This window comes from Malaclemys terrapin, chromosome 1 (assembly GCF_027887155.1).
Source record: "Malaclemys terrapin pileata isolate rMalTer1 chromosome 1, rMalTer1.hap1, whole genome shotgun sequence".
Classification (NCBI taxonomy): domain Eukaryota; kingdom Metazoa; phylum Chordata; order Testudines; family Emydidae; genus Malaclemys; species Malaclemys terrapin.
The window spans coordinates 87,783,742-87,807,672 of NC_071505.1; the positions used below are offsets into that span (position 1 = coordinate 87,783,742).

At 47.7% G+C, this 23,931-nt stretch overlaps 2 protein-coding genes and 1 long non-coding RNA gene across 4 annotated transcripts in view; 2 read left to right on the top strand and 1 right to left on the bottom strand.

The window, feature by feature from the left end:
• Window positions 1-4,015, top strand: part of LOC128838001 (pentraxin fusion protein-like) — a 24,135-nt gene extending 20,120 nt beyond the window's left edge. Inside the window, exons 11-12 of the mRNA XM_054029728.1 lie at window positions 2,618-2,665; window positions 3,306-4,015. Coding sequence (XP_053885703.1) covers window positions 2,618-2,665; window positions 3,306-3,913 — 656 coding nt within the window. The 3' untranslated portion in view covers window positions 3,914-4,015. The remainder of the gene's footprint in view (window positions 1-2,617; window positions 2,666-3,305) is intronic.
• Window positions 1-23,818, bottom strand: part of LOC128838019 (uncharacterized) — a 24,672-nt gene extending 854 nt beyond the window's left edge. Inside the window, exons 1-2 of the long non-coding RNA XR_008445077.1 lie at window positions 23,690-23,818; window positions 6,259-6,397 (exon numbers count right to left, since the gene is read on the bottom strand). This is a non-coding gene — a long non-coding RNA (uncharacterized LOC128838019). The remainder of the gene's footprint in view (window positions 1-6,258; window positions 6,398-23,689) is intronic.
• APOLD1 (apolipoprotein L domain containing 1) lies at window positions 8,734-15,320 on the top strand. Of its 2 annotated transcripts, none has more exons than XM_054029741.1 (2): window positions 8,734-8,792; window positions 12,621-15,320. In XM_054029741.1, exon 2 carries the CDS (start codon window positions 12,625-12,627, stop codon window positions 13,363-13,365), a length of 741 nt encoding a protein of 246 aa, XP_053885716.1. In that variant the 5' UTR covers window positions 8,734-8,792; window positions 12,621-12,624; the 3' UTR covers window positions 13,366-15,320. The 2 variants fall into 2 exon arrangements, with proteins under 2 accessions (XP_053885716.1, XP_053885723.1); XM_054029748.1 differs by lacking the exon at window positions 8,734-8,792 and adding an exon at window positions 8,857-11,221.
• Window positions 23,819-23,931: the final 113 nt, after the last annotated feature.

Genomic DNA, 23,931 nt, shown 5'->3' on the forward strand with positions numbered 1-23,931 from the left:
GCATAGAATTCTCTCTCCTCAACATTAGTTACAACCCAGTGACAGCAAGTTAGCACAGGTTGATCACTGTTCTCCACAGTTCTGATTCTTTATAATCTATAAAGTAATTGTCAGAAAACTATGGAGATTTACAGGTTTGTTCTTATTTCTAGTGTTTTAAATTATGCACTAAGGAAAAAACAGCAGATCAAAATCAGGAGTGGAAAATACAGTATGTAAACACTTACTACAGGAGCATATATGTGATATACACACACTCTCTCTCTCTCTCCCTCTGTAGTATGAATAGATTATCAGTCTCCCAGATCACCCGAAGTCCTCTTCGTCCACTGTTTATACAGATGACTGGAGCCACCCTATTGATCACCCTTCCTTTCCCAAGCTTTGTCAGGAAGGAGTTGTGCAGATCTGCATCTCCATTTCCCCTTTCCTATGGGTTTACAAGGCAGGGCAAATTATTTCCCCATATGTGTTCTTCACCCATCCCCAGGGAAACACAGCATCTTCTCTGTCTAGTGGGTAATGAATAAGATTCAGTTGAAAGTTAGGCAGGATGACTCCGTGATGTCACCCAAGATTCCACACTACATGGCTAACGTTTCAAATTCTCTGTAGTAATAGAAGATACCTGGGGCCAAATTCTGATTTCAGTCAAATTTGGCTTCAGGGAGTAGGCAGGCTGGCTTCAGGTCACTTTCAGTGAGAACCTCTCGTTCATTATTACCCCAGTGTTCATGTGGCAGTCAAGATCACTGCAGATCCCCTTGGTTCACTTTAATACCATTCCTCCTAAAAAGCTTATGCTTCTTCCCCACATACTCAGTGCTAAAGCACACGGAGAGGGAGCGTTGTTCTACACTCCATGGGATCATGGTCGCTTTTAGACAGGAAAGAGAATAATGAGAATGAACACACAGAAGAAAACAATGAAAAGTGGTAGAACTCTGGAGAAAAGAGAAAGGAGGGAGAGAAGCAAATACAGATTTTGAAAGGAGAGAGAAGAAAAACTGGGAGATGGAAAGGAAAAAAGATAACAAAAGATAGACATGTGTGTTTTTATTAAACAAAGAAGGTGTTTGAAGTATTGCTGATGCTCTCGATTTATGCTGCTTTCAATAGTATCCGAAAGGATTTTAAAGACAATGGCTCTGCCCTCCTGGGAATACCTTTAGCACAGGGGTTTCCCTGGGTGCTTCTAGCCACTTAACCTTCCCCCAAACATCCTCCCTATCCCCCCAAGCTTTCTGTGCCACCACCTCTCACATTCCCCAATGTAGAAGGCATCCTGTGGAAAGGGGACGTGACTGAAGAACAGATTCACTGTGGCTAGTCTCAGGTACAACAGTGGCCCCTAAGGACTGTGGTGGGCAGCCACGCATAAATTATTAGGGCATCTCTGAGGTTATTTTAATTTATGCCAGGAGCCAGGTAGATCCCCACAAAAGCACCAGATTGTGGGGAGCTACATATGTGGAATAAAGCCACCTTGCTCCTATTCCCACCCCATGCCTATATGGAGCAGAGCCTCCTTCAAAGAGTAATGACACTTCACACTTTATATAGTACAGGGGTCGGCAACCTCTGGCACGCGGCTCACCAGGGTAAGCACCCTGGCGGGCCGGGCCAGTTTGTTTACCTGCCACATGTGCAGGTTCAGCTGATCACGGCTCCCACTGGCCATGGTTCACCGCTCCAGGCCAATGGGGGCTGCGGGAAGCCGCGGCCAGTACATCCCTCAGCCCACGCCACTTCCTGCAGCCCCCATTGGCCTGGAGCGGCGAACCGCGGCCAGTGGGAGCCGCGATCGGCTGGACCTGCAGATGCAGCAGGTAAACAAACTGGCCCGGCCCGCCAGGGTGCTTACTCTGGCAAGCCACGTGCCAGAGGTTGCTGACCCCTGATATAGTACTTTCATCTGAGGGTCTCAGAGCAGTTTAAAAGCATTAGTTTAAAAGCATTAGGTGCTGCTACCTCTCATGCTCCCTTGAGGTATGCAAGTAGTTTTATTCTCCTTTTACAAGTGGGGGGAAATGAGGTGGAGAAAGGATAAGTTATGTATCCATGTTCAAAGGGTGAGTCAGTGCAAGATTGAAAATAAAACGTAGGGCTCCTGATCCCAGCCCCTTAACCTACCCCCCAACTTTCTCTTCTCAGTCTTAATTATGTTGTTTGCAATGGCAGTGCTATGCTCACATTATTATTTATTTACTCCCTATTGTAACATGCTGCCCCTGGATTGGTGGTCGGCAGCAAACCCAAGACCTCTACTCCTAAAAGCATGAGCTTCTATTGACTATCTCCTCGAGGAGTAGAGAGCTAGAGCCCTGCAAATCTGCGGATATTCGGTTATATACCCGGGGACCATGTTTGCAGATCATGGATCAGATGCAGATGCAAATTTTGTAGCTGGGCAGGGCTCTAAGGAGAGCCACAAGAGAATGTGGGTTACACTATAACAATTTTAAAGGTCTAGTTTTGGGCCTAAACTCTGTGACAGTGTCCCTTTAAGTTATGTCAAGTTTAAGATACATCAGTGATCATTTGTATCTTGCATTAGCTGTAGCAAAAACCTCTGATTTTCTTCCTCTTTATCAGTTTCTGTTCTTTTTTTTTAAAGCTTCCACCACAGACTTCCCTTTGCCCTCAAAGGGGAGAAAAGGCTCACGTAAGTACTGTTATCCTTTTCTCCGTTTCTCAGTGGCAGGGGTTATTATTATTATCTTGTACCATAGAGCCTTGTAGCTCTAGTGACAGACCAGGACCCCATTGTACAAACACAGAACAAAAAGATGGTCTCTGCCCTCTAAGAGTTTACAATCTAAGTATAAGACAAGAGACAGCCACTGGACCATCCTTCCTCCTAATATACTTGAGTAGATGCCTTTTTGAATGGATGATCTCATCAAAGCCCAGCCACCTCAGAACACCTCAAGGTTCACCCATCACTTATTACGACTGAGCATGATCACACAACCCTCCCCAGGGTGACACACCATTTGGCAATACTTGTTCAAACCACCCTATCATGCAGCACAAAGGCTGTGAAGGAGAATGAATGAAATCCCATCCTGAAAATTAAATCCTTTTCTCTTCAGCTGGTATCACACACTGAGTTTGAAAGGTGGACACATGTTTGTGGAGGGTTCTTCATTACTTCTGGACATGTTGTCTTACTCACATTCTGTCTTCTTTCCTGATCTTATTCTGATCAAACCCATTCATTCCTCAAAGAGGGTCAGGTGATGGAAGAATTACAGTTGCTGTGGGATAGGTGTGATTATAACTAGCTATGATTTCTGTCCTAGGTCTCCTTGGCAAAGCCTTTATTTTCCCAGAAGAAACAGACACTAGCTATGTTGTCCTGTCTCCAGCACAGCCCTTGAGTCTTGGCGCATTCACACTTTGCATGAAAGTGGCCTCAGAGTTACCGCCCAATCGGGAAATCATTCTTTTCTCCTACCGCACCACGTACTATGACGAACTCAATGTGTGGCAAGAGTTTAATGGCACCTTTAGTTTGTACCTGAGTGGTCCTGGAGTGCACTTCACCCTCCCCAAACTCAACACCTTTGGGAGTCACATGTGTGTGACCTGGGAATCCAAATCTGGTCTCACAGCCTTTTGGGTAAATGGTGAAAGGAGCTTAAGAAAAGTGCTGAGACCAGGGCATAGGATCCAACCACAGGGCATTGTCATGTTGGGGCAAGATCCAGACACATTCTGGGGCAGCTTTGAGAAGGCCCAAAGCTTTGTGGGAGAAATAAGTGACCTTTATATGTGGGACCATGTCTTATCACCCTCCATTATCCAGAATGTTTACCTGGACCACTCATTTCCCAAGGGAAATATTTTTGATTGGAAATCATTATCATATAAGTGTACGGGAAATGTGATTGTGCCATCCAAACTGTAACTGGAGTGTAATGTGAATGAAAGGGCTTCTGACATTCTTTGTTTCATTTCTCCTACGTGTGCACAAGAAATAAAACAGAACAAGGAATAGAGTGGAAAACTCTAGAAATTTGTGGGTGTTTTTTTTTACAAGATAGAAATTAGAGATGGCAAAGCCCTTATAGACAGCTTAGTTCCATGCTCACACATGTTAATGCCAATCTTGTATCTAAAGTCTATGCAGATTTGTGGTGCAAAGATTTGCAATGACCTTTATAGGTAACAATTTAGCTCTAGCCAACTGGATGGATGTGCAAAAGGTCATGGGGGTGGGAACAGCTGGTCTGTCAATCATATCCCAGTGACCAGCCCCATTAGCTGAATTCCCAGTGCCTACATGTGACCTCCTATTCAGGGCAGCCCGTCACTGTGAGGCTAACAACCTCATGAATCTATGATCCCTGGCACTGGCACACAACTAGGTAATACAGATATGGGAGATCCTGCTTGGTGGGGCTCCCCGCACCAGAGGAGTGCTGCTTGGTCCCGTGTCACTTTCCCATACAGCCATGACCTTCTGCCCTGCTGCTTGCAAGAGAAAAATACCAAACGACTAGCCCTCAAGTCGCCAAACCATAGCTTAACTGAGTGATCTGCAGCTCCTCCAAGGGCTGCTTGACAGAGAATAAAAAGTGATGGAAAACTCCTGTGAGATCCCTTGAATAACTGAACTGATCAGTCCTCCCAGGAAGGCATAAAACATGCATTCTTGTTGGGGGGCGGGGGGAAGAACCCTCCACGCTAGACTAAATTGTGTTGGGGAACACCCTAGCAAAAATATCCTTCCTGGCTCTAGGAAGCAGTCAGTTACTCCTAAGGGTTCTGTGCTTATCTCTGACAGATTGCTGCCTCTGGGTCCCACTTGGCCACCAAAAGGAGTGAGGGAGAGTGGGAGTGTTACAGCCAGGCTCATGCAAAAAACAATAATCTGTCATTCTCTCTGCCTCATTTATAGTTGGGGGGGGGCAGCTGGCCATGTAAGGTACTGTCCAATCAACCTCCTCCCGCTACTTGCCCTGTGTTTTACCGCTGGGACCTCTATGGCTTTGTCTACACTAGGGAAAGAGAGTGTGTCGTGGGTGGGGGGGTTTCAATCCAGTTAGCTCAACTGAAAACCCCACTTAGCACCAACATAGGCACAGTTAAAACTGGTGGCTCAAATGATTGAAAAAGCACCTTTTTTCCTAGACAAGGCCACAAGGAGTTGTGAAAGCGCCATTTTTTCCATGCTCACAGTCCCACGGGGAGGAATGCTACTGACAAGATCAACCACAAATCAGCTGAAATTGCTTCACTGTCCATTGGGATGATGGTGATACTAGAGCTGTAATCATCCTCCGTGGTTTATGGAAAATAGTCTCCTATCGGCTAGAAGGCCCTGTCTTCATAGGCAAAGATAATGTGTTGCCAGTCATGCTTGTTCAATCACGTCAGCTCACCACAGCTGAAAACCCTGATAACGCTTATTAAAAGGCAGGTTAACACATCTCAAGCTGTGTTAATGTGTTAAAAACTACAACTTGCCCCAGCTAGACATGTAAAACTTTTGCCAGTGTAATAATGCCAGTTAGAGGTGTGGATTTTTATGACATTTTGATACCAGCAAAAGCCCTTGCGCCGATGCAATTATACCTGCAAAAAAGTCATTTAACCAGCATAGCATATTTTGTTCGACGAACAGATATAAGCCATATTGGCAAAAGCTCTCTTTTGCTGGTATAAACTACACCTATGATAGGCAGGTTATACCTGTATAGTTATACCAGCAAACTTTTGTAGTGTAGATCAGACCTGGGTTTTGAAAAGGGACGGATAGCTCAGTGGTTTGAGCATTGGCCTGCTAAACCCAGGGTTGTGAGCTCAGTCCTTGAGGGGGCCACTTAGGGAACTGGGGTAAAAATCTGTCTGGGGATTGGTCCTGCTTTGAGCAGGGGGTTGGACTAGATGACCTCCTGAGGTCCCTTCCAACCCTGACATTCTATGATTAGCTAGCATGTTTTAAACAACTCAACCATTTTCCTCATGTAGCTGTACAAGAATTTGAGAGGGTTTTTAGTTGTGTTACACTAATTCAATTGAGCAAATACAATGGAAAAACACACCCTTTTTTGCCTGTCAAAGCTCCAAAGTTGGTGACGTATTTGAAGCCCCAACACAACATTCCATTCACAGCGGCATTTGTGCACCTTCTCTTCCCCACCAAAACATTTTTGGCACTTACCTGGCATTTTTCATCTTCAAAGCATGTGACAAATACTAATTAATGAATCTTCACAACACCTGGGTGATATTGATAAATATTCTTACCATTTTACAGAGAAGGCACATGAGTCCAAGAGGATACTTGAATTGTCCCCGGCAACAGAGTCAGAATTAACACTCAGACGTTCCTGGTTCCTAGCCCTGTGCTCAGAGCAGTACACCAGTCCTCATCAAGTTTTAGGCTCTGCAAGAGAGGTTGCAAACCAAATGCACAGGGCTGGTCAAAACTTGCCAATCAAAATATTTTTTTTTCAGTCTTGAGATTTTTGAAAAGTCAAATGTTTCAATTGGTGGGGGCTGGAATCCAATCAGCTCTACAAATGAAACATGCTGGGGTTCATTTAATCACAGATATCTAGGTCAGTACTTTCAGTATATTTGTCCTTGACAGCACATTGTTATATACATGGTGATAGTCCAGAGGAGACGTGTCCTCCCCGGTCCGTTTGCTGCTTGGCTTGTACTGAGCACGCTCACATGGACTGAGCACGCTTAGTAACACTGCTGAAACCGCTGCCCTCACTCCGCCTCCCCCCCCCCACACACACACACTATCAGCAGGGGTTGCCTGTAGCTGTTTAATGCTTGTTCTGTCTTCTCCACCATCTCCTCAGTGCCATGCCAACCTTCAGACCAACAAACACATCCTCCACTCTGCTTATTTATAACACTTCTGGTGAGAGACCACCTGCCTACTAACTGAAAGGACATCCTGTGTGCTAGGTAGATAGCTGGCTATTACAAGAGGATTTTAAGCTTACACTTGGGGTTTGGTTACTGACTCTGTCAATAATACAAAGAATACCACTGAGGCTACCCTCTCTTGGAATATGCACTGCTCTGGGCATACCCTGGACTTTGCCAATGTTTCTAGTGTAAAGGCAGGCTAGAGGGTGTGTTAGGACTAGAGCTGGGTGACAAATTCATCATGACTAATTATCCAGCAAATGCACCCCTTCTTTCTGGGCACAAATTATTTGAACGTCCTATACCATGTTAGGCACCTAACAAAGGGAAATATAAATACAATCCCTACCCTAGAGACTAACAAATTTATTAGAGCATAAGCTTTCGTGGACTACAGCCCACTTCTTCAGATGCATATAAAGAAGTGGGCTGTAGTCCAAGAAAGCTTATGCTCTAATAAATTTGTTAGTCTCTAAGGTGCCACAAGTACTCCTGTTCTTCTTTTTGCGGATACAGACTAACACGGCTGCTACTCTGAAACCAATCCCTACCCTGAGAGTCTACAGCCTTAACTCAATATGATGCGACAGGTAAGAACTGTAAACAGAACAAAGTCGGGTTAAGGGATAAACCTCTATTAGTTCAGTCACTACAAACCTCTGCATGATCCCGTCTACACTCAAGAGTCAGCACTGGTGCAGCTACAGCCCCCCAACAACAGGGGGCCCCAGGGCCGGGCACTCAGGCAGCTCAGCACCGGCGCACCCCCCACGGGGGGGAGGGGCTGCACTGCAGGGGCAGGGGAGCAGGTGGGCGCGCGGGGAACGTGGCCGGAGGACTAAGGAGGAGCACCGGGCGGCCGCGCAGCTGGCCGGAGAGAAGCGGTGCTTTGAAGGGGAAACCGCCGCTTCTCTCCGGCTGCGCGGCTGCCCCTGCTCCTCCTGAGTCCTCCACCCATGTTCGCAGGGCCACATTCCGAAAGGGGCTGGGGAAGGGTCCCGGGAGGGGGCGGTCAGGGGACAGGAGGGGTGGTTGCATAGGGGGTGAGGTCCTGGGGGGCGGTTAGGGGCAGGGAGTCCCAGGACAGGGTGGTCAGCGGACAGGGAGCAGGGGGGGTTGGATAGGGGGTGGGATCTCCGGGGGGCAGTTAGGGGTGGGGATTCCAGGAGGGGGCGGTTAGGGGACAAGGAGCAGGTGGGGTTGGATGGGTCAGGGGTTCTGAGAGGGGCAGTCACGGGGCGGCAAGTGGGAGGGGGCGGATAGGGGGCGGGGGCAGGCTGTTTGGGGAGGCACAGCCTTCCCTACCCAGCCCTCCATACAGTTTCGCAACCTCGAGGTGGCCCTCAGGCCAAAAAGTTTGCCCACCCCTGGACTAGGATCTCCATCAGAGTTCAGTTTTTAAAAGTACACTAGGCTTAGCAAATAAACTGATTGGTTGAAAGTGTATTTTATTTATTCCTTATTTGTTACACGCACATAAGGGTTCACTCATCCAGCAAGCTGACTGGCTAGCACTCATCCCATTCGGTGTAGTACTGGATAAAGTCACTAGCTATTTAAAGGGGAGGAAGGGCAGTGATTCCCCTAGGAGGATGACTGCTCTCATTCAGAGCCAGGAATAGTCTGATTTTTTTTTTTCTGCACTTCAGGAAAAGCGAACACACAATGTTCATTTGACGGGATCATTTCCTGAACATGATGTGTGCTGCGCTGTCTCCAGGTCACTTTCCAGTGTGTCACATCCTTCTGGATGAGGGCGGCAGGAAATGGCAAACTCCCACTATGAGGCAAAGCATTCCCACTGCAGCAATTGGTTCGTGGGAACTATAAATTGGGGTTCATCCAGAAACAGCATAAAATTTGTCCTTGGTGAGATTGGCTGGAAACGAAAGGTAAGTTGGAAATATTATTCCTCGGGACCCCTTCAGCACCATTGATTAGGAAAGAGTATTCTGTCCAGAAACATTTTTGGTCTGTTTCAGACATTTCTCTATTATTAATTATATTATTATTATTACTACTATTTAAATAATTAAATACATAGGGAACTTTTTTTCTGAAAACCAGGGGAGGGAGAGAGCGGTTGGAGATTCTGTTCTCCCTGTAAATTGGGAGAGACCCCAGGGAAGCCTGGAATGGAGGGGGATATATTTAAAATTATTATTTTACTAGTAGTGTCTGTGAGACTGCAGTTTTCTTTTTAGAAAAATGTTCATTTTCTCAGCAAGAAAATCAGTAGCACAAATGATTCAGGGGCTACCAGAATTGATTTCTTATATATTATTATCAGATCAGATTATGTTCTGCACACATGTTTGGCTCAGTGCTTGTCATCTGTACCAGTTTAGGGGCAGGAACGGTGATTGAGAATAGTGTTAATGCGTTGATTTGGATACCTGTGTCTTCTAGAGTTGGGGTGGGTTAGGATCCCTGCCGTAGAAATCTTTCACCCCCTGGCACTCTAGTGGCTGCCTGTCTTTCAACATGAAGTTGTATCAGACAGGAAACAACCTCTAAGGATCTGTCTCCAGTGTTTCTCAAATGCGGCCACCATGGCTGCATATGGCCACCAGGGGCTTTTCTTGTGGCCACAGCCTCCTGGGCTGTGACTGGGGGAGGGGGCAAGGGAAACCAGTGCCCCCTCCCCATCCCTGGTGCTCCTGGATAGACAGCCTTGGTTGCTGAGGCTTCCAGAAAGAGTTAGGCAGCTGGAGAGTTCCCCACCTTCCCAGGGGCGGTGGGGCTCAGGATTTGGGCTTCAGCCCAGGCATGGCAGGGAAGGCAGGCTCTGGCCGCAAGGCTTTGCGCTCCTGCCACGGGGCTTTAGGCTCCACCCCTCCGCTGCCTCCCCCGGCCAACATCCCTCCCTCCCCACATCGCCCCTGGCCCCTGCTGCCTCCTCCGACCCAACAGCCAGGGCTTAATTTGTCCCCAGACTTCTTGGGGCTGAGTAAGTCTGCTGTGACAAGTGATACTTGTATGTTTGTTAATGCCACTTGTCACAGCAGACTTGCTAGCTAGCAATAAATAAATTACAATGATATGTATATGTGCATATGTATTTGTTTTTCCTAATGCTAATTAAGTATTTTAGGGAAAAGCACGAGAGCAGCAAGAGTTGGGGGCCACACTCTGAGGCCACCAAATAAATTGTCCTGAGAACCCCTTGCACTGTAGGTGTGAGGTGTGATTGCAGGTAGTGTAGACATACCCAAGCAAGCTTTAATCTAGCTAGCGCAAGTACCAATAGCAGTGAAGGCGCGGCAGCATGGACTTCAGCATGGACTAGCGGCCCAAGTAATACCCAGGATCGTGGGCAGATTTGTACAGCTTGTGCTGAAGTACATCCTGCCACAACTTCACTGCCATTGGTACTCACCATTGCTAGATTAAAGCTAGCTCAGGGATAGCTACACATGCTGCAATCACATCGCTGGCTTCAGTGTACACATATTTGTAGCTCCTTTGCAAAACTGCTTTAGCTAGGCAGGCAGTGGGGCCACTGTATTGGGATTCAGGAGACCTGGTTCTATTCCCAGCTCTGCTGCTATGTGAACTTGGGCAAGTCATTTCATTCTGTGCCTCAGTTTACCTATCTGTAAAATGGGGATAATAATACTTTGCAAAGTGATTTGAGATCAACTATGAAAAGTGCTTTATAAAGAGCTAGGCATTATCATTAGATTGTTTCCCTTTTCCCTTAAGCTAAGTACAGGACACCAGTAGCACAGTAATGATCACACAATGCTCACAGCCTGAAAAGAGAACATAGAAATGTAGGGCTGGAAGGGATCTCAAGAGGTGACCAAGTCCAATCCCCCACACTGAGTCAGTACCAAGTAAACCTAGACTATCCCTGAAAGGTATTTGTCCAGCCTGTTCTTAAAAACCTCCAGTGATAGGGATTCCACCACCTCCCTTGGAAGCCTATTACAGGACTTAACTAGCCTTATAATTAGAAATATTTTCCTAATATCTACCCTCAATCACCGTTGCTGCAGAATAAGTCCATTAGGTCTTGTCCTACCTCCAGTGGACCTGGAAAATAATCAATTACCATCCTCTTTATTACATAGGGTGACCAGATGACAAAGGTGAAATATCGGGACTCGGGGGGAGGGAGGGACGGCAGAGCAAAAAAAAAGCCGCTGGAGCCCCGCCCCCCCCCCCCCCCACCCGCCCGCCCGCAGCAGCTCGCCTCGTCTCCACTTCTCCCCGTAGGGGAAGGTGCCCAGCTGGTGCAATCCTACCCACTCAGACAGCAGCATTTCAGGCAGGCGGCAGCTCTGCCCTGCAGCACAGAGCACCCCGGGATTAGGAAGTGAGTGGCTGGGGCGTGCTCAGCCTGCGGCCGCTGTGACCCCACCAAGTTGCCCTGTGCGTGGGGCGAGTCTGTCCCCAAGTACAAGAATGGCCTGTAGCGCCGACCCGCCCGCAGCCCGTCCCTGTGCTGCAGCCCCGGGGGGTTCGGGGCAGGGCACAGCATGCACAACAGCTGGGCAAAGGGGCCGGGGACATGGGAGCCCTCGAGGAATGGGGGCCGCCAGCCACCCCGGGGAGGGGGCCGGTGGGCAGCATCTCTGTCCCTCAGGCGCGGGGTCTGGGCGTGGCACTGGCGGCCCAGCCGGGCGCCCCACGGCCTCTCCCACCTTCACGCGGCTCGGGACGCTGGACAAACTAGCAATTTGTCCTCCTCAAATCCCCAGCCTGGCCCTACCTTCTTCATGGCCGCGCCAGGCACGCTGGAGTCACCCCCTCCCTCCAGCGCTTGCGCCGCCATACAGCTGATCAGCGCAAGCCTGGGAGGAAGGAGGAATGTAGCATGCTTGGGGAAGAGGCAGGGCCAGGGCGGGGATTTGGGGAGGGATCCAATGGGGGAGGGAGGCGGTGGAGTTGGGGCGGGGGGGGGGCGCGAGCCCTTCCGAGCTCCGCCTGTGTGCCGGAGTGGAGGGCAAAATTGCTTGTTTGTCCCACGTCCCGACCGAACATCGGTCGGGATGCAGGACAAACAAGCAAATATCGGGACAGTCCCGATAAAATCGGGATGTCTGGTCACCCTATTATTACAGTCCTTAACATATTTGAAGACTGTCATGTGGGACTGTATCAAAAGTTTTACTAAAAACAAGATATATCATCTCTACAGCTTCCCCCCATCCACTAGGCCAGTAACCATGTCAAAGTAGGAAATTAAATTGGTTTTGCCTGATTTGTTCTTAACAAATCCATGTTTGCTATTACTTATCACCTTATTATCCTCTAGGTGCTTACAAATTGATTGTTTGATCATTTATTCTACTATCTTCCCATTCAAATTCACCCTAGAAACATGGTTCTCAACATTTTTCATACAGTGACAATAGAAAAATGTTTCAGGATCTGACTCCCAACTAACCTTAAAGAAAAAGATGATGGATGCGGGACCCTCCTGAAACATGTTTGCAACTCCCCATGAGGAACCTAACCTCCACTGAGAATCCATGTCCTAGGGATTATCCCTCTAGACTTCACCTCATCAGTCTCTGTATTCATCACCTTTAAACAGAAAGGACCCAGGATAAATCCCATAGGATCTCCATCAAGGAACAGGTGTCTGGGATTCACCTCCTTGGTACCTGCACTACCCTGAAATAGCAGACTGGGCCTTGAACCAATCCTCAAACACACACTCCTAAGACTGACTGGCTGAGTAAAGCCCATCTGTTTGTATTTCCTGACAGGGCCATGGAGAGAAATGCTATAACCTTTCCTCCAGCACTGGACCCTACACGCCACTTCCAAACGCTGCTGCTGAATCAGAGAAGCAGGCTGCATGGCCAGATCAGGAAGCTTCGTGAGATTGCACGAAACATCAACAAGCTGCGCAGGCGATCCTTGATTGCAAACATCACTGGGAGTTCCCTGAGTGCAGTAGGAGCAATCACAGCCATCGTAGGGCTCTCCTTGAGCCCCGCCACTTTAGGAGCATCTCTCCTGGCTTCTGCTGTGGGCCTGGGCGTAGCCTCTGCCGGAGGGGCTGTCAATGTCACTTCCGATCTCTCCTTAGTGCTCTCTAACTCCAGGGAACTGAGAAGGGTGCAGGAGATCGCAGTGAACTGTCAGAACCAGATGAGGGAAATCCTGAGCTGCCTAGAATTCCTCCATCGTGGACAGGGCCCAATGGACCCCCTGTTGCTCCAGTCAGAGAAAAACGCTTCCATCTCGCTGTACAATTCCATCTGCTTCATGGTATTCTACGGTTCGCGCAACTTTCTTGTGCCAGAGTACACGAGGGAGGTCACAAAGGTGAGCCAAGCTGTGCTAAAGGCGAAAATCCAGAAACTGGCTGAAAACCTTGAGTCCTGCATCAGAGCAATGGATGAAGTCTGTGAACTCTTAGAATCCAGAGCAGAACTTTCCTCCAACACAAGAAACCCCAGCTCAAGTGCCAGGATCACTGTCAAACCCCAGGGATCATCCAGCTGAAACAGCCAGAACTAAAAGTGTGGTTAGAGATGCTGGATTATTCACTATTTTTATTACTGTTGTTATTTTTACAAGTATTTGTGGCACCCATCCCCACAGCTGAGAACAAGTTACAAGGTTCTGATTTAAATATGTCAGCAAACATGTCCCCAAAAGGGAGCTGATGATTTTACCTCCCTGCAGCATTGAACTAAAATTTAAGGTCACGATGGAGATCTAGTCTGTAGGGTAAATGACAGGAATGACTCCAGAGCCTACATTTAGTGGAAGACCAGTAGGGTAAATGCTGGATTAAAGGCTAATCTGCCCAAATTTCCTTGGCTCCTATCTGGTGCTGCTCCATGATGGCAGAGAGGAATGGTTCTGGAGTTAGATCAAAAGACTCCTTGCCTGGTCTTGCTCCCTGGTTGTAAATAACCTGTGAATTCTTCTTCTCATAGAGATAAAGGGAGTGAGATCTATTGATATATCTAGCACCCACAAATTTCCTACTAAAGTAGCCAGAGATGTGACAAACTATGTCCACTAGATGGCAGTACAGCACACATAATATCTCAGCAGGGGCTATGCACCAACAAGTATTCTATCCCTTTTAAAGAGATATTTTCTTTGCCACATGCTGTGGGACAAAGTGGAAATGGTGATATATTTTTTCCTATTTATTTGTATAGAGTTATTTTAAGCTTTTAGAATTGTATTTAAAGAAGAAAAAATGTTTAAGAATGTTAAAAAGAATAGCTTCCAACCCAGAGGGAAGCATTCCGCAGGGCAAAGCAAGTCAGTGCTAGTATCTGATGGAAAGTCTCCTATTGACTCACCAGCCAGCGCAACACCCTATCAAAAAGGAAGAGAATTGTCTGAATTCAAATAGGCACAAAACATGTAGATTGCAGGAAACCAAGTACAGCTCTCAGGATGGGAGGGGGAAAAAATGGAAGGGGGGAACAAATCCCCAAAGAGGAGGACTCGCCTCTTGAAATATGTAGAGGAGAGTGACAGTTCCTCATGCAAAAAGGACGTTTCAGTTGTAAGATGTGGCAGGGGATTCGATAGGTAGTGATGTCAATAGTTAGGTGTCTTGGGGTATCAGTGTGAAGGTGGCAGGTCTCATGAGACAGCAATACACTGTTAGCAACTGCTGTGGAGGAGTCTGCGGTTGGAATATATATTGGTACTCATGAAAAAGAGTGATGGAGAAGAGATGGTTGGTCCAGTGGTTAGGGCACTAGCCTAGCACTTAGACCCTGCTCTGCCCCAGACTTCTTGTGTGACTTTGGGCAAGTCACTTGGCCCCTCTGTGCCTCCTTTCCCCATCTGTAAAATGGGGACAATAGCACTTCCTTATCCCCCAGGGGTATTGTGAACTCAATACTTTGCATATTGTGAAGCGCTTACATACTGTGGTGGAGGGGGCCATATAGGTATCTAAGATAGGTGTAGGAGAGAGGACTTGGAAGCTAGCTTTAGATTAGTAGGAAAAAGGCTTAGGTCTAGGTACATTTTCAGTCCCACATGCAGAACGAGCTATACACGAGGAACTTCAGAATCTCAGTGCAGGGATGAAAAAAATGACTTAAAGAGGAGGATTTAAATGTATGAAGCACTGAGGAAACTCTTGAGGGGGGAAAAAGCCAAGCCAGAGTAGCACAGTTTGAAGTTTTGTCCTTGTTTTATGCCCCTCCCATGTTCTTGGAACATGTGGTTTTATGTACTTTAAAAAACCACAAGCAGTTGTCGCTGAGAGCATCTCACATCCGAGAATGATCGCCACACATGACTAACGACTCTGATGCGACGCTGATTCAATGAAAGGAATATGAAGCTATTTTGTGTCAGTGTATATGTATTTCTGTATGTGTGTGATCTCTGATATTCTACCACATCCATACCCCAGTGCTGGGTCCCTGCTGCCTTTCTGGCTACCAGACACTGTAAATAAAGACCCAGTGCTAGCAGTGTTGTGTATATTTGGTGTGGGAGGAGTGAAGGGCAGGTGTATTGTATGCATATGTGATCTCAAGCATCAGTCCAGCATATCCATACCATATAAGTAATGGGTGTACAAGTCTGTGCACATCTCCACTTGTGTGAGTACGTGAGTGCTGTTTGCGCATGTCTCTGAATGCATGAAAATGGCCCTGTGGATTGCATGTGAGCGAAAGTGTTTTATCTTGGTGTGAGTGCAGACGTATTGTGTGATCTCTAACATTGCTCTAGCAATGCAATACCCCACAACTAACTCCTGGCCAGCTAAGGACAGCCCTGGACCCACAGCAACATGCAATTCAGCCCAGAGGGCACAGGAGATCAGCTAGAAGAGACCAGCCAGACTGGTCACAGCTTCTCCCTTTCTTTTCAATACTCATCATGAGTAAGGCTGCGAGTTTGTCACAGAGGTCATGGAAGTCGTGGATTCCGTGACTTTCCATGACCTCCGTGACTTTTGCAGCGGCCAGTCCGCCTGGCTCCGGGGCTGCCCGAGCATCTCAGGCAACCCCTGGACCAGTTGCACTGGCCACTGCTGGGGCAGTCTCGGGCCACCACCCCCTCACCCCCAACAGCAGCAGGAGGCGTTTGGGTGTGGGAGAGGGCTCAGGGCTGTGGGGTGGGGCACGGGAGGGGGTGAGGGCTCTGGGTGGTGCTTACCTGGGGGGGGGCCTCCCTGGAAGTGGCAACATGTTCCTCCCTCAGCTCCTAGCTCCATGCGCTGCCTCCTCCCGCAGGCACCGCCCCACATCTCCCACTGGCTGCAGTTCCTGGCCAATGGGAGCTGTGGAACTGGCAGCACACAGAGCTACAAGCTTAGGGAGGGACATGTCACCTCTTCCAAGAAGCCAGGTAGGGAGCCTGCCAGTCCTGCCAACTCTCCCCCTCCCCCCCCACCACAAGTGGGGATACTGGGTTGCTCCCACCCAAGCACCCTCAGTGCCCTCCAGACCATTCCCCCAGCATTTGCTGAGCCCCCCCGGACTGCCCCCCCAACATCTGTGGGCCCCCCAGGCACCCACAGCACCCCTGGGCCACTCCCCCCCCAAGCACCCACACACCCCCACAAGCACCCGCGGCACTCCCAAGATTTAGTCAGGGGTATATAGTACAAGTCATGAACAGGTCACGGGCCATGAATTTTTGTTTACTGCCTGTGACCTGTCCATGACTGTTCCTAAAATACCTGTGACTAAAACGTAGTCTTAATCATGAGTGGTGTTTGTTTCGTGGTAAATAAATCATTGAAAGACTGACTCTGTTTTCCAACTCATTTCATTATTTGGGTGGCACTAATAATATAGATAAATTGCTTCTTTTCCTGCCCTCCCCTCCCCTTTCCCAAGTTCCCAGGAACATAGTTTCAATTAGCTGCCTAGAAGCTGAGATCCAGTCAAAGGGTTCACTTCCACATTCAGCCAGGCAGGCAGAAACTTCTGTCTTAATTCAATCTTTACTCAGACAAAATGCCCATTGACTTTAGGATTTGTTTTTTTCCGGTCATGGTGTGCACATGCAGATACATAGGACTGTGCTGTCCTAACAAGGTCTCAAAGTCGTACCCAACCCTAGATGGGTTTTACTAATCATGCGATGGAAGATCCAAGTACTGAGTGGGACCCCCATCGGCAGAAAATATCTAATACTAAATACTAATATTTTTACATTTAGTTTAGCCCCTTTCACCCTCAGTAATCCCAAAGTGCTTTACAAACCACTTTACCTACAGTACCCATAAACATGGAAAGTGGCAGGTGTTTAACTACACATCAACTCTACCCAACACATTAGGACAGGAAGTAGACTTTTATCAAAAGAAATCTCAAAGCATAAGAACAGCCATACTGGGTCAGACCAAAAGCCCATCTAGCACAGTATCTTGTCTTCCGACAGTGGCCAATGCCAGGTGCCCCAGAGGGAATGAACAAAACAGGTAATGATCAAGTGATCCATCCCTTCATCTTCAGGCAAATTAGCATTACATAACGTGGAATTTGGCCAAGACACCAGACCTAACATTCCTACTCCAGGGACACCCGTAATAGCCACTAGTGATCTGGTCCTTGATTTCACATCTCTTCCAAAAGATAACACCTGCCGCAGTAGAAGGCAGCATAAGAGCAGTGACTTCACTCAATCAGAGGGAAGAGTGACTTCCTATTATATCACCAACTACATTTCCTGCACCATCCTAGCTTTTGCTTTGAGGTCTCCCATCTAAGTACTGACAGGCTTAACATGACTTAGTTCTAACATATGATAAGATCACAGCATAAGGTAATGTGGCTGCTGGCCAACTTTAGAAGAGTCTAATCTAGAGCCCCCTCCAGTATTTTTTGCCCCTGAACACTGTGGGAAGTGGTAGTTCCATTCTCGATGGTGTCCTGGCTATTGTTTCAGGCTTCCTCTCCTTTCCCTGTCACACAACGTTTATTTGGATTTCCCCTCACTTTCCTCATTGTTCTAGGAGTACAGGAAACAGCACATTTGGAATCCACTGACAGATGCTCAGTTATGTCACCATTTCCTCAGTTCCACCCAACCAGGTTTTCCAAATAGATTGAGAGAGTGCTCATCAGAAACACGCTCACAAGTTCCACTGAAATCAGAATCACTGTACTAATCTAACACAAATTCTGTGATAGTTTAGCATCCTTTCTTCTACGTCAGGTGAATGATATTCAGCACCCCTAAGTTGGCTGTGCACTTTTGTGTGTCCACACATGCATTACACACATGGGGCTGTGGGAGTAGATACAACTGATACCTGTCCAGGCTACTGCTACCATAGATCCATCTCCTCTTCCACTATCTCATGTGACCTCACATAACCAGAGGTCATATGGCTGAAACTTTAAAAATAACTTCAATCTGCCAGACAGCCACATTAGCTTCAGTCCTTCTTACCTCATCAGGGGGTGTTTATAAGAACATTGCTGACTGAAATCAATAGTAAACATCAGTGGATTCTCAATCTTTTGCATAGTACAGAGCACAACTTAATAGAAAGGTTGTTGCATTGAATAGCTCCCATCTCATTCATAATTGCATGGACCCATCCTCCCAGCTGTTATCATCTCTCTGGCACATCAAAAATGGTTTATTTTGAAAAATAATATTGGAAAGACTATAAGGTAATCTTAGAAGAAATAATCAATTGCACAAATACAAAATGGGAAATGACTGCCTAGGAAGGCGTACTTCAGAAAAGGATCTGGGGGTTTTAGTGGATCACAAAATAAATATGAGTCAACAGTGTAACACTGTTGCAAAAGAATCAAACGTTCTTTTGTTTTTTTCCTTTTGTACAAGCAGGAGTGTTGTAAGCAAGGAAGCAAGAAGTAATTCTTCCACTCTACTCAATGCTGATAAGGCCTCAACAGTATTGTGTCCAGTTCTGGGCACGACACTTTGGGAAAGGTATGGACAAATTGGAGGAAGTCCAAAGGAGGGTAACTAAAATCATTAAAAGTCTAGAAAACATGACCTACAAGGAAAGCTTGAAAAAACTGTAGAATCTCCATCATTGGAGTTATTAGGGGATTATCTAGATAATACTTAGTCCTGCTTCAGTGCAGGGGACTGGAATAGATGATGTATCGAGGTCCCTTCCAGTCCTATATTTCTATGATTCTATAAATATATCTTAATGCTGTGATATTAAGCAAGGCGCTGACCCCGAGTTGAATCATACAAGCTGGTGTGTGCACTATCCCCTTGTGGGGGGCAGAAGACATGGTATTTCTGTGCGTAATCAGTGGATAAGGGGCTGTACACAACAGGGGGAAAGCTTCAAAGGGGCTCAGGACTGGGGGCATCTCTTGTTAAATTGCAAAGTAAAATAAGGGCTGGCATAGCCCAGACAAGAGTGTTTGGGTCGATAACAGGCTGGTGGTGTCAGGGAGCAGCTGACACCTAGTTAAGCACCAGCAATTCTCCCACTTGCTGGAGGCAGGAGGGTAACAAGGTGACTCACAGTCCTGGAAAAAAGAACAGAAGTACTTGTGGCACCTTAGAGACCAACAAATTTATTTGAGCATAAGCTTTCGTGGGCTACAGCCCACTTCATCTCTTTCATCACTGTCCTGGGTATCCTGAGAACCATCACAGTAATTAAATAATATAGTTTGCTATGAATGCAGCCTCTTTATTCCCACATATAGTGATCAAGCTTCCAAAGCATTAGCTTTTGGGGAAAAGTTTTTATCTTTTGTGATTATTTCATCATTTATAAGAGCTATAGTTAGAAAATCAGATAAGACAGTCATTATCTTTCTCAAGTTCTTTTGCTTCTTTTCACATTACAGATCCAAAAACCATAAGTCAACCAAGAAGCTAAGGCAACAGAAAGCAACAGAGGGTCCTGTGGCACCTTTAAGACTAACAGAAGTATTGGAGCATAAGCTTTTTGAAAGCTTATGCTCCAATACTTCTGTTAGTCTTAAAGGTGCCACAGGACCCTCTGTTGCTTTTTACAGATCCAGACTAACACGGCTACCCCTGATACTTAAGGCAACAGAGTCAATCTGAATAATGTATTACAATGCTATGCCACAACCACACCATACTTAATGTTGAGTAACAGTTTATATAAAAACATAATTCAAAGGGCTCAAAATGCACATGCAAATACTGTAAGGCCCCATCCCAGCTAGTCTTTCTGTAGATTTGGGTTCCACTCAACTGGAGAGGAAAAAATACTCCTCACCAATTCATTAAAAATTAGACCATACTTCATAAGATTCCAAACTGTGGAAGAACTTTGAAAATACAGAAAAGATGCAGTCTGGTATAGTTAAATAAAGATCTAATTAAATTTGACAGTAAGAGCTCAAGGTTTTATCGGGTACCCTGATTTAGAAATTTAGTTTTACATCACAAGCTTGACGTCCTGGAAAATTGATCCCAGGCCTCCAACCTGCATGTCTTGGATCTTTAAGAGGGGACAGAGAGAGGGAGAATCTCTAGCAGTTTTACCAATATTATTTGAAGAACTAAGTGGAGAAAGCATTGAGTCTGCATTAACTATACAAAAGCCATTTTGCTTATTTCCCTCTTGTATTATCATATGACATGAAGCTACTGCAAACAGGGCCAGCTCCAGGCACCAGTGCAGCAAACTGGTGCCTGGGGTAGCCAAGGGGAAGGGGCGGCACGTCTGTCTCTTCGGTGGTGGGTCCCTTGGTCCCTCTCGGAAAGAAGGACCTGCCGCCGAAGTGCCGCCGAAGAAGAAAGTGGCGCGGTGGAGCTGCCACCGAAGTGCCAATTGCGATCACGGCTTTTTTTTTTTTCATCCGCCACTTGGGGCAGCAAAAACCCTGGAGCCAGCCCTGACTGCAAAGGAAATAATATGTAGACTGATATTGTTTTCTATTCTTCTCTGGGAAAGAAAATTGTTTATCAAGGTCGTAGACTCTTTATTTCCCTGATGTTTCCATGGAAACACAAGTGAGAAGCTTGAGGTTTAAATCTGTGAAAGAAGATTTAAGTACATTTACACTAGAGATACCATAGCTATATTTTAACCTGCTAAACTCCATGTAATTTACAACTATAAGAAGTAGATCTTTCTGGACTATGATGAGCCTCTGGGAATTGTTTTGTTTTTATTGTTTTATTATGATTATCTTACTTTATCTTCAATGGCATCAGGCAGTGGTAGCTACTGATGAGTATGATCTCACTAAACACAATTTTCATTAATATAAACCCTAAACATTGAGGGCTTTTTTCCCACCTATATTTATATGGAATATTGTCATAGATTTTAATATATTCAATAGAGATGCCATAAACGAGGATTTTATTTTTCCCTTCATGCCAATAAATGAGTTGTGAATGTTTTATTTTCCTTTGTTGCATACAGTCTATTTCATTTGAGAATAATTATTTTAAACTGATTGTTTGGCAGGCTTCCTGCTTCTGCCGTACATACAAAAACGTTGCTCTTAGTTTTTGCATCCTGAGGTAGCTGCTCTTCACATTCTGCATTGGCCTGCCTTATACTTTGACATTTGACTTACCCGATTTTATGCTCCTAAAAATTTGACTTCCAATTTGTAAAGGATGCCTTTTTGCCACTAACTGCTTCGATTACTCTGTTGTTTAGCTATCGTGGCATTTTTTAGTCCTCTTATATTTTTTTTTAATTATTTGGGATATACATTTAATTTAAGCCTCTATTACGGTTGTCCTCAGCACCTCCCTGGTATTTCCCTCTGTAGTGAGACGGTGTGGCTCCCCTCCTGCCCAGAAGAGGGAGCCCACGTGCCGGCACCAGAGTGGGTGGGACCACCACCGCCTGTCCCCGCCCCCCGGAAGTCAAGGGGCGGGACAGGAAGTATAAAGGCCGGCCGCCAGAGCTCAGTTGGCGGCCAGCCACCACAGGGAACAGACGTGCGGCCGGGAGCTCCCGGCCAGGAGACCATCGAAGACCCTAGCTGGCCTGAGCTACCCCGGGCCCGCTACGAGGAGGAGCCGCCGGAGCCCGTTCACGCCCGCCACTGGGAGAACCCCTGGGAACCGAACCCCGCTAACCCTGAGGGTGAGACTGGACCCGAACCCCTCAGCCCCTGCTGCTATCCAGAGGAGCCGCCTGAGGACCATTGGCCGGACTTCCCGGCAGAGCTACCAGACTTGCCGCCGAGCCCGGGCAAAGAGGAGCCCATGCAGGTGGACTGGCCCGATCCCGGCGCAACGACCGAGGTAGGCTGTGAGGGGGATCACGGAAGTAGCCCGGGGGTAGCCGACCCCGGTCCGGCTGCAACTGAGTGTGAGCCTATGTCAGTGTGTTGCGGTCTGGATACCCCACTGACCAGCAGCGGCAGCAACCGCTGTTAGGGCCCCGGGCTGGAACGCAGTGGAGTGGGTGGGCCTGCGTTCCCCCCTGCCACCCTCCGTACGGGTGGCAGGCTTCCCCCTCACCCAACGCTCGGCTACAGAAGCCTGGGCCTTGAACTATTTGCCTGCTCAGCTCCCTGCAACAAGGGCCTGAGCTAACTGTGTTTGCCCCGCCCTGATCCAGGGCCTGGGCTCTGAACTATTTGCTCGCTCAGTCCCTGCAACAAGGGCCTGAGCTAACTGTGTTTGCCCCGCCCTGATCCAGGGCCTGGGCTCTGAACTATTTGCTCGCTCAGCTCCCTGCAACAAGGGCCTGAGCTAACTGTGTTTGCCCCGCCCTGATCCAGGGCCTGGGCTCTGAACTATTTGCTCGCTCAGCTCCCTGCAACAAGGGCCTGAGCTAACTGTGTTTGCCCCGCCCTGATCCAGGGCCTGGGCTCTGAACTATTTACTCGCTCAGCCCCTGCAAACAAGGGCCTGAGCCTAACTGTGTTTGCCCCGCCCTGATCCAGGGCCTGGGCTCTGAACTATTTGCCCGCTCAGCCCAGCAAGCAAGGGTCTGAGCTAACTGTGTTTGCCCCGCCCTGATCCAGGGCCTGGGCTCCTGAGCTTTAACTGTGGTTGCTCCGACTTTGCACCAAAGAGCCGGAGTTTCAGGACTAACTGACTGCTTATTCCCAGAGTAGTGAGTCGGTGTGGCTCCCCTCCTGCCCGGAAGGGTCGAGCCCCGGCTAGGACCTACTACACCCTCTTCTCACTGTTATGTCTCCTTCTTTCACCCCAACCCATCACCAGAGCATAGCAAGCTCCTGTTGCTCTGGAGGGAAGGGTGATGAGTCTTAGATTTGCTCTTCGCCTCTGGCCTTCTCACTCCACCATGGATCAGTGAAGATGGTGGAACCTGCCAAGCACAATTCACTGATAGCACCAAAATGAGACGCCCCTGAGCTCTCCACTTCCTTTCTCACCCGCTTTATGGGCAACTTGATATTGATCATCGGGTGACACTTGCACTAACACTCTATTGCCCCGCCTGGGAGTAACACCCTTCCCAGCGCTCTGGGCTACTGCCTCAGCCGGTGGCAAAAAACAACCAGCAGGAGTTATCACTGTGGGTGCAGAGCAGACCAGGCCGGCCAGGTCACACCTTGATGCAGACACCGGAGGTCAACTCCGCCTGACGGAACAGACCCTAACAAATTCAGCGCCCGCCGCAGTGGGGCTTGACCCTGGGCGGGAGCTCCATGTAGCACCCCACACACTCACTCACCCCCACACATAACCCCCTCCCACCGCGCGCACACATAGTGCTTCTATATCATGATGCCAACTTTTCCCAACCTAGCGCTAAAAATTTCCCAAATCTGGTGAAAAATTCCCAGATAAAGTTTTTTACTGTGCTTCTCTATCCTGGGAAATTTCCCCAAACCTGGGAATTGGTGAGTAAAATGTTTTGAATGAAAATTCCCAGTTTCCCAAGTTGAAACATTTTACTCACCAATTCCCAGATTTGGGGAAATTTCCCAGCACATAGCAGCACTGCGCGCGCACCCAGCACACGCGCAGGGGGCGCGGCCACACTAGCTCCCAGAGCTCCCCCAGGGCCCCGTCCCGCCGTCGTATTATCACACGCACCTCTGGATAACCAGGAAGGAACGCGGCTCACATGCCCCGCCCACAGCGCCCTGGCTTGCGTCCTCTGATTGGCTGGAGGCCCGCCGCGCTGGGACAACGAGTCGC